At 35.0% G+C, this 10,908-nt stretch overlaps 1 protein-coding gene across 3 annotated transcripts in view; it reads left to right on the top strand.

Moving 5' to 3' along the window:
- Positions 1 to 10,908, top strand: part of EGF (epidermal growth factor) — a 148,597-nt gene that overhangs the window by 91,945 nt on the left and 45,744 nt on the right. For 2 of the 3 annotated variants that reach the window (XM_074275421.1, XM_074275422.1), the window contains exons 14-15: positions 2,159 to 2,326; positions 6,242 to 6,367. In XM_074275421.1, coding sequence (XP_074131522.1) covers positions 2,159 to 2,326; positions 6,242 to 6,367 — 294 coding nt within the window. Of the gene's footprint in view, positions 1 to 2,158; positions 2,327 to 6,241; positions 6,368 to 10,006; positions 10,124 to 10,908 lie in introns of all 3 variants that reach the window. The other variant, XM_074275420.1, reaches the window with a different exon arrangement.

Here is a 10,908-nt window from a genome sequence, read left to right as displayed (position 1 = left end):
GGTGGGGGAATTAATGTGGTGTTCTTATTTCATTAACAAAGGAAACTTCTGGTGAAGAAGTTCTCAAAGCTTGAATCTAGATCTTTCTGAATAAATCTAATTATGGAGAAATGGATGGTGGGCTTTGTATCAGAGTTGTATGACCTTGGGCAAGTTACTTAAGCTAGGTTTGCTTCAGTTTCCCCATCTATAAAATGAAGAATCATAACATCACCTACCTCTCAGAGTTGTTGGGTATCAAATGAGGTAACAATTATAAAATCCTTACCACAGTGCCTAGTACATAATGATTGCTATATAAATGTTTATTACAATGATGTTGTTGATACATGTGTAACTTCAGATATATGTAGCCATCTGTATATTAGGTTTATGCCATTGTTTTCTACAGGATCTCAGAACCCCCATTTCTTTGTGGATCTCTTCATGAATTTGCTTAAGTTCCTTAACTTTTGATAAAAAATTAATTGCAGTATTTTGTACTAGAAAAGGTGTAAGTTCCCCCCTCTTCCTCTGCCACCCTGCAGTGTATGTGTGATCTGAATTCCTATCCTCTGCACTGAATTGCAAGTTGGGGATGGGAAAAAAAGAGGAAGATTCAGAAAGTGGCAACAAATAATTGTGAACTTAATATACAAATCGTGCTTTCAAATTCATTCTTTGTGATAATTTGGTGAATAAATGTAAAAACCATTCATTAAGGGTTAAACTTAGTGTACCTGCCCTCAAGGAATTTACATTCTAAAAAGGTAGTAATGGTGAACAAGGGGGGTAAAGTAGCTGGAACAGTTCCTGGAACTATTATAGGGTTGATTTAATTACTGTTCCAGAGCAAATGGTGGAATGGGTTAGGAAAGATATTTTAACCCCATTTTACAGAAGATATTGAGGTAAAGATGTTAAATGACTTGCTAAAAGTCACCCTGTCTGCTTAATGTCAGAGATGATAGAATACATGCTGACTGATTCTAGGGTAACTGCATTAGATTCATTTTTTCCACCAATCTCTGAAGAAACCTCCAAAGTAGGAGTTGACACAGTCAAAAATCATCTCTGCAGATTATATATTAACTTAGAAAACTACATTAACATTATTTATGTGTCATTGTATTTTCATTCATTTTGTTCAATATTTCCCAGTTACATTTTAATCTGTTTTGGGGCCAAATTTGAGAATGTGATGCAGCCAGTTGACCCCTTAGAAGATTGAACCTTTCATCACAACCTCTTATCTTTGTGCTCCTGATCCAAAATCAGTTCATCCAAGTTTGTGGGTTTATATTTCTGTTGTTGGCTAGTTATCAATTTCAGATATCCGATTCTTCTTTTTCTAATGTAGGAATTATGTGTGTGTGTGTGTGTGTGTGTGTGTGTGTGTGTGTGTGTGTGTGTGTGTGTGTGTGTTGTGTGTAGGTGTGTGCCTCCCCCCCCTTTTTTTTTTTGTATACACATGGTTTCATACATCTATCTATTCATCAAAGAGATTTTGGTGAGTTTTCCAGGGGACTCAAATATTAGATAATATGCCCAAGGTCACAATTAAAATAAAAAGTAACATTTATATAGCACTTTGAGGCTTACAAAGGGCTTTCCAATGATTATCTCATTTGATTTTCACAGAAACCTTTTGACATAGTTGCTATTATTACTCACATTTTACAACTGAGAAAATTGAGGCAGAAGAAGCTTAAAGATCACTTAGCTAGACAGCATTTGAGGCTACATTTGAACTCATCATCCTTAATCTAAGGTCAGCACCCTCATCACTGAATCATCTACTTGTCTTGGCCTTACAAAGCATAGCTATGTCAGAGATATGACAGAGAAGCGGCCATTGGCCTCTCTCCACTAGTCCAGAGTTGCAGAGTACAATCTCCTCTTCACTCCTTCTAAAGCTGTATTGTGGGCAGTAACACTCCCAAATGCCTCTGGAACCAGATTCAAATGTAATTAAGAAATATTAAACAGGAGAAATAAAAATACAATTAGAATATAAATAATGCTAATATGGGGTTTTCTAAATCAATGTGTGAACTGGCAAGGATCCTTATATACAGTTTGGTGGCCTTTTCTCCTTTTTGTACATATCACTTTAAATTTCAAATTCCTACCTTTCTGCAATGGAAAGCTTCAGTTAATTGATATATCTTGCTTCCAGATCACCCATTTGATGTGGCTGTATTTGAGGATCATGTTTGGTTCTCTAATTGGGCTAAGCCTTCAATAATAAGGGTGGACAAGAGGACTGGCCAAAACAGGGTATGTCTTCGAGGCAGCATGCTGAGACCCTCATCCTTGGTTATAATTCATCCTTTGGCAAAACCAGGTACACTGGGAATACGATGCAAATATGATTTGAATGGCTTCTGCTAATTTGGGGTGAGGATATGGGAGCTTTGCTATTTCTATTTCTCTGAGGAAATTTTTAGTTTTCATGTAATTTTTAGACTTCATTTCAACTAAAGAAATTTGATAGAAATTACAGAATTTTAGTTGTCATTTTCCAGTTGCATCTGATCCTTCTGGGTTTTTTGTTTTGGGGGTTTTCTTGGCAAAGATATTGGAGTGATTAGCTATTTTCTTCTCCAATTCATTTACCAGATGAGGAAACTGAGGCAAGCAGGGTTAAGTGGCTTGCCCAGGATCACACAGCTTGTTTTTTAAATTGTATTTGAACTCAGGAAGAAGAATCTTCCTGAGTTATCTAGCTTCCCCCAAATATACAAAATTGTGTATTCTAATGCATTTTGCTTCTACCTTCACAGCTATCTTTCCTCATTCATTATCGTTTTTGTTTTGGTTACATACTTACATGAAAAATAATGGCTGTAGGTACAAATATAGAGAAATTTAAATATATAGCATGGAGATGGTCTTGGCCTTCAGAAACAAGATGAATTGCAAATAACTAATTAGCTTTAGCTGGAGCCAAAGATTAGTATCATCAGTGGTTAGAGAGAGTGTCACTATTAGCTTTGCTAAATAGAAAAAACAAAAACAAACCAAAAAACTAGAGTAGTCCTACCCCAAGTTTTCTGTTTGGTTGTTTGGTTGCTACACTGTGAGTCCAGAAAATAGTAACACTTCTATTTGATTGTCTCAACCTAAGACACTTGATAGCATCCAAATAATATAGAACCAACAACTCTTCTTGGTAACCTCCTGGATGTTGCACAAGAAGTGCATAATATGTTTTCCCAAAGAATAATTTGTGCATTGTAGTTTTAGTCAGTAGCTTCCTTTCATACTTCTGGTAGATATGTGAACATGTCTATTTTTTTATTAGGAGCTGATCCATGCACACATTAAAATGGAGGCTGTAAAATATATTTTAAAGAGAGATTTGGGATTGTTCAATGTTTGTATCATGAAGGCTTTCAGAAAACCCCAAACGGTTAAAAAAAAAAATGCCAGGGTCTATTTCAGATGGAAATAGATAGTCATTTTTGTTGCAAATGTAATAACCAATGCAAAAAAGGCAAAATCCAAAGAATAACAAGATGTAAAATGATCACAGATATATTAGTGCTAGAAAGTCACATATGGCTCTAGAGTTTTAAGTGTATTCTAGCTACATATGTTCAAAGAGAGCATTTTTTTTTCCTACCAGTTATTTTCTGTGAGTGGGGTGAATTGTTTAAAATATATGTATAACATATTTCCTCCTTTTTCCTTTTTCTCCCTCCTCCTCCATTTTCCCCCCTTCTTTCTCTGTCTTTGCCTCTCTTTTTCTGTCTATCTGCCTGTCTGTCTCTTGTCTTTCTGTTTCTCTGTGTTCTCTCCCTCATCCCCTCTCTCTCCTATCTTCACTAAGGTTTTTATACCCTCTCTTAATGTGCTCAAAGGGTGAATGCTTTAATTAAAGAAATTGAGTACAACTAAAACTATTTTAATTACATGGAACGTCTTCTCTTTTTAGTTTTTGTTTTAATATGGTATTGATTTTACCTTTGCTGCAGTCATAGACTGCTAATTCCGAAATGTGAGGGACTAGTTATTTACTATTTGTCAGTTGATTTCATTTTTTGGAGAAATATTTGGTGACTACCATGTCTATAATATCTTTCAACATATATTGGCTTATCTAAAGGATCTTGTCACTTAAAAAAAATTTTTTTTGACACTTCCTGTAAAGATGTTCACTGCTTCTTCATCCTTTATAACAAATATTGGTCCATAAATTTCAATTATCTTCTTCTCGTGTCCATGCATGATTTCTGCAGACCAAGATGACAGTATATCTGATAATGATCATGTATTTTCACCTGTTCAAATCAAATAACAGGCATTTATAATTTACCTATTATTTTCCAAGAACTGTGCTAAGCAGTAAATATGCAAATATATAGATAAAGCAGAACTTTCCTGAAAATGACATATTAGTGAAGAAGGCAACAAAAACATATGTGGAATAAACAGAAAAAATACAAATGTGTACAACATTGTTAAATACAAGTTAGTTTGAGTGGGAGGACACTAGTAGTGGACATAGAAGAAGTGGATCAGGAAAGGTTTCATATAGATCTTTTTATGTCATAGATCCCCTTTGGCAATCTGGTGAAAACCTATGAATCCTTTCTCAGAATAATATTTTAAATGTTTAAAATAAAAAGATATTTAGGAAACTGATTATATGGAAGTAGTTAACAATTAAAAAAAAAAAAGGGCATGCCCACAGATCCCCGGTAAAAAATAAAAACTCTGTTGCAGAAAGTGATACATGAGCTTAATTTTTAAAAAGAGAGATTCTGTGAGATGGAGGTGAGAAAGAAAGGCATTACAGCTATGGGGAACAATCAGTGCAAAAACAGAAATGGGAGATAAAATGAACATGTGAGGATCAGAGAGAAGGTTAATTTAACTGAATAGTAGAGAAATAGACAAAGACTAATATACAGTGAGGATGGGAATATAGGCTTGGCCAACCTGATGGTATTGAGCCTATCATATATTGCTAGGTTGATTTTCAGAAAGCAGATACCAAGTTTTAGTGAGATCATTCTTGAAGACCTTCTATTTTATCGAATTAGCTTGAAAAACCCAGGGTCATCTTTATGTCATAATGAAGCATCAGAAAAGAATTTGTGCATAATAATAAAAAACTGTTTTTCACGATGCTTCTCAACTTAGAGAATGCCAAATTCTTGACCCATGTCATTAATAAAACAAAAAAAAATCAATTTTGGGGTATAAATATGTCTGTTCTGAAAAAAGAATAATAAATCATCCATCTAGAACCTTGGAAGGAACCCCAGAAGCCATCTGGTCCAATAACTTTCATTGGAAAATTGAAAAAAGTGAGGACCTAGGAGATTAAATGATTTGTCTGAGTTCACACGAGTTGTTACATAAGGGATTTGAAGTTGAGTTCTGAATTTGGAGTCAGAGTTCTTTTTGGCATGCTACTTTGATACAATTTCCACTCTTACCAAACCTCTGAGGGATGGGTAGAGAAAACAAAGCAATAGGCAAATGAGGGAGGGATGTGTATGGAGAAAGGATTCCATGTAAATATTTTTCCCATTTCATTATATGTCTTCCTAAAAAACTAATTTCATGTATCTTCATTCCCTGATTGATGTGTGCTGCTCTAAGGAAGATCAGATGATTTATTTTGAAATTTGAATCTTTTAATTTTTTTTCAATCCATACTTATCAAAGTAGAAATCAGCATATATAAACAGATAACTAAGTCAATTGATGAATTCACTCTTTATGCAATGCAATTTTCTTTAGCTTTTACTTTAATTGTTGAGTGAGGAGATTTGTGTGGATTTTTCTGGGAATGGTTGGGGAGGGGGGCAAGTAATAGGGGAGTGTGAAGACCCAGAATAAATCACCTTGGAGGTGTCTCATTTTCCAATTTTTTAAATGGGAAAAATTAGATTAGAATGAATGGTAAGGGCAGTCTTGAAGAAGGAAGGCATATTAAAGAATGTAAATGCAAATGGTGAGAAGCAGTTCCATCCCTTTGTTTTGGTGAGGGGGTATATGTGTTTGTGGAAGACAATTTATGGTCTGATGTTTAATATGAAACTATAGATATTCATTAGCAATAGTTGGTTGTTGTGTAACCTACATTATTCCAATTTACTTCCTGATTGTGTGAGTTACTGGTCCAGTATTGAACTCTGAGCAGGCTTTGTACTTGTGAGCAAAATTCTACTTGAAATACCAACAAGAGAAATGCTTATCTTAAATGAAAATGATAAAAAACATTCTATCTACTATTCTCTAACAGCCATCCAGATGAATCCAAATAATGATACAGCAGTACTGGAGAATGTGTTGGGAAAAGCACTAGAAGATAAAACCAGGGAGGAACAAGAGCCCAAACATGGACTAGTAGCTGAAATCATGATTTCAGGTAGGAACAATGAGTTTTCTCCTCTGTCTTTGGTTCATATAGATCATTTATCAAAAAAGACAAACCAACATGGTGATTGGGTGGGAAATGATAAGAGCAGAGGACCTGGGTTCAATTTTTTGCTTTGCTACTTATCTCTTGGGTAACTAATTTCTCTTCTGGACTGTAATATCCTCAATATTAAAAAATTAGGGAACTGGATCAGATGGTTCTGAACTTCTAAACTTAGATTCTTTTCTTCCCCTAACTTTTCTTTCTTTAGAAGGCAGGGCATGAATCTGACTCATTTATAGTCCAGATGGGAGGTTATAGTCTTGAAAATTCTCCAGGAAGAAATTATGCTGAAAAAAAAAAACTGAGAAAAAAGGATGAAGTCTGTTTGGGGTGTTATGATAATGCCAACCACCCACATATGGATTCCCTAGTTTATTCTCTCTCATAATTGTTTTTGTTATCCTTTAATCCTTTGATGAGGGAAGAGAGAGAGAGAGACAGAAGCAGAGAGAGGCAGAACCAGAGAGAAGAGAGAGAATGCACAATATTTGTAGCAGCTAGATGTTAATTTTCAAATATAAGCTCAAGGAATTTACAAGATATAAACATTAATAGCCTCCTTTTCCAGATAGCAGAGGAAGTACAGAAATGTTGTACCATATATTAAGTCAGCCATTGCAAAAACTTAGAATTTTGTTCCATATTCTGGTCTTGGTCTGCTAGACCATTAGAAACATATCAAAACAATGGTTCTCAAAGAATTTCACTTTGTAGATCATCTTCCAGACCACCTCGCAAACTGAGGTTTGGATCGCCATCCTTACTTGTTGCTATTTGGCTTTAGCAGGAAAAACATAAAAAGGTTATGTTCATTTAAATTTTGAAAAAATAAGAGATAGAAGAAAAAAAAAGTACAAGCCTATATTAAGCATTTACTATGTATCATGCACTTGATAAATGCTTTAAACTATGAATCATAATTTACAAATAAGAATTATAACTTCATAGTAAGAATAGAAGTAGAGACAATGTTATATCATACTCACTAATATTACACTAATAATCCAAAGAAGATCATGACTATGAAAACCATAACTGTGTAGTTAAATACTAGTTCTGAAATTACAACACTCCTTGAGTCTTATTTTCCTTATCTCTGAAATGAAAGGAATTAGTCTAGAATGTTAAAGTCTCCTGGCAGAACCAGATTAAAATGCAATTGAGAATTTTTTTTTTAAATAACAATACCATATAACACAATTAATGGTACTTTGTGATTTTTAAAGTCAATTTGCTTTCTATTTGAGGCAGCTAGGTGGGACAACAGATAGAGCATTGGGTTTGGAATCAGGAATACTCATCTTTGTGAATCAAATTCAGCCTCAGACATTTTCTAGTTGTGTGACCCTTGCACAAGTCATTTAACACTGTATACCTCAGTTTCCTTATCTATAAAGAATCTCTATATAACCACTCTAGTATCTTTGCCAAAGAAAACCCCAAAGGGAGACCAAAGAGTTGGACCACTACTAAAACTCAGTAGTTTTAGCAACTAACTCAGCAACAACATACTTTTTACTTGACTTTGACATCACTTGGCTTAGGTGACCTAAATCTCTAAATCTTTGAGCTTAGTTTAGTTGGACGGGTTCCAGTATCTTAAGCTCCATTTTCTGTATCTTGAGAATGAGGGGAAAAGATAGCTAGGTGGTCACAAGTGTAACATATGATGTAAAATTGGGAAAGATGGTGAATATCAAGAAAAGTGAGAAACATAGTGACATAAGACTTGATTTCACATATTGTGAATAAAAGTGGTTAGGGAGTGTTTCCTGGCCTCATATCCCTATTTGCCTATTTGCACCATGTGCCCCTTGTTCCTGTTTCTGCTCTCTGGCTGAGCTATATGTAGTTCTTTTTCCACATGATAGTCCTTCAAATACTTAAAAACAAAACAAAACAAAACAAAAAAAACTATGCTATTTATTCCTTCCCATACCAAATCTTCTCTTTATCCAGGATAAGATCTTTCACTAGCAAAAGAGTCAAGAGATGGGTTCTACCATAGATTTGCTGTATGACCTTCACAAATCATCAACTATCCTGGGTTGAGACAAATAAACTGAGGTTTATTTGATGATAATACTTGCTCTGGGCTTCAAAACCATGCCTCTATTGCTGTATCATCCCCAAACTCTCTCAATATTCAAGGCTTCCAACCCACTGGAACTGTCCACCAACAGCATTTGGTTCATTCTGTAATATTCTCCTATCACGATCTACCTTTCTTACATTAGAGAGTTCCTTCTGAAGTTTTCATTTTGTGGATGGACTAAGGCCAATCACGGACCCACTGATGTTTTCTGAATTTCAAAATCATGTGGGGCATGATCACAGGGTATCGTCATCTCCACCTATCCCCCACTCACTCTTTAGCTTTTCTGCTCACCTGATTCTCATGTGTCATAGGATTTAATAATCTTCACTATCCTTGCTGTTCTGTGGACATGCTCCTATTTATTATTGTCCTCCTTAAACCATGGTGCCCCAAACAGAGGATTATGAAATGGGAAAGGAATTTGAACTCATCTCATCCTATTCTTTTGTTTTATAAACTGAGGCCCACAGAGTTAAATGACTTGCCAATGTCTTGTAGGCAAAACATAGCAGAGTCAGAATTTCAACTCGGCTCCTATGCTTCCCAATTCATAATTCTTTTTACCATATTGCTTCTCAGAGGGTTCTGCTGTTACAGCTGCCCCACATAGCTAGGCACAATTACATCTCCTCTCTCAATAATAGAAGAGATGTTTTAATGCATGTGGGTGCTGAAATCTGCCAATTTGTTGGGATGTTCCTGTTCCCAAAGTGAATTCACATTTCACAAAAGAATGTTGCCACTGTCTGCTGCTCAAAGCCTTATTCTCATCCCCAAAAGGAGCTGCCTTTCCAAGGAGTATGACACGAGATGATTGATCTCTTTACAGTATTTAGTTTGCATGGTTTGTGACTCTGTAAAATGCCTTGAGGTTTGCAAGTCAATGCATAAACTCAATAATGAATATGTACAGTGACATTCACATTCTAATTTCTTATGTCCTGGCACATATAATTTCAGTAAATTGAGGATAACATTTTTATGGTTGGGTTTTTTCTTTGTCAGTCACAAATCTACTCATTATATTTTAAGCCTATTTGCCTTTTATTTGGAGTATAAGAATTATATTGATTCTGTCCTACCATGCTGATTGAAGATTGCCAACAGAATGTTGAAACTTTTGAAATCTGAATTCATTTATTCTTGAAGAATGCCAAGCTATACTTTAATTTTTTTAAATTGCTTTTAAAAGCACACAAATGTATTCACAAAGCTTCTTAGACACCAGATAGCTCTTTAAGTACGGATTTGATGAGTTGCTTGTAAATAAATCAGAAACATATTCCCTGAAATTCTCTTAACCTAAACAAAGCTTTTTAAAGTCAGCAAAGAGCTTGTGGGGAAAGAAATCCATTTGGGATTTAGCCCTCCTCAGGACTTGGGTAAGAAATAGAATCCTGAAATATTTTGTAGGACCTGGAACGTGAAAATTCATTATCTCTTCAAAGACTCAGAAATACTCTGATGGCAGTTGTCTCTGTTTGCAGATGAGGACAGCTGTGCCTCTGTGAATTGTGGTGTGAATGCTCAGTGCATTTCAAAGGGAAAGGATGGCTGGTGTGAGTGCTTGGAAGGATTCATCAAGAATGCAACCCTATGCTCTGGCAAGTACAAAGGCTAAATATATAGAGCTTGAAACATTAATGTGCATCTCTTTAGCTCTCACTGAATTTAAAATCCCGCCTTCTCAAAGTCTATTGGAACCATCCGATCTAAGACATTTTCTTCATTATTAAATAAACAGAATAGAAAACATAAATTATAGAAAAATATGAGAAATTGTGCAAGTATTTTGTCCCATTATTATGATTATTTTAGAACATGATTATATACAATACAATGATACATACATACAGACATGATTGCACAGGTTTAACAGAGAAAAAAAGTCAACAATTAGCTTTGGCAATAAAAGAATCAGCACAAACCTAATTTTAAAATCATCTTTTCAAAGTCACCAAAAGTATTTATTTTTCAAGAGCTCAGATGTTCATAAATTGCTGTTAGGCAGTGACTTATGTTGTAGTAGTTTCTAGCTTGTTTTGATAATGTATATTGTCATTAACTGGGAAAAAAAATCTATGGAAGGGATTGACATAGGCATAGTGAATATAACCTTTAATACTAAAATGTATTTACCTATATCAACTTCCTGAGAGAAGAAATTAAATTGTTTTTACCTTTATATTATGGACAACTAGATGGCACAGTGGTTAGAGTGCCAGGTCTGGAGTCTGGAAGACCTGGGTTCAAATTTGACCTTAGACACATACTAGCTGTGTGACCCTGCCAACTCACTTAACCCTGTTTGCCTCAGTTTTCTCACTTAATGATGTTTATTGGATTGAATGGAGATACTTCAATAAGACTTTTCATCAGGTTTCCTTCT

The sequence above is a fragment of the Sminthopsis crassicaudata genome, chromosome 6, assembly GCF_048593235.1.
Source record: "Sminthopsis crassicaudata isolate SCR6 chromosome 6, ASM4859323v1, whole genome shotgun sequence".
Classification (NCBI taxonomy): domain Eukaryota; kingdom Metazoa; phylum Chordata; class Mammalia; order Dasyuromorphia; family Dasyuridae; genus Sminthopsis; species Sminthopsis crassicaudata.
The sequence above is the reverse complement of the archived record's forward strand: the minus strand, read 5'-3'. Positions and strand labels throughout refer to the sequence as shown.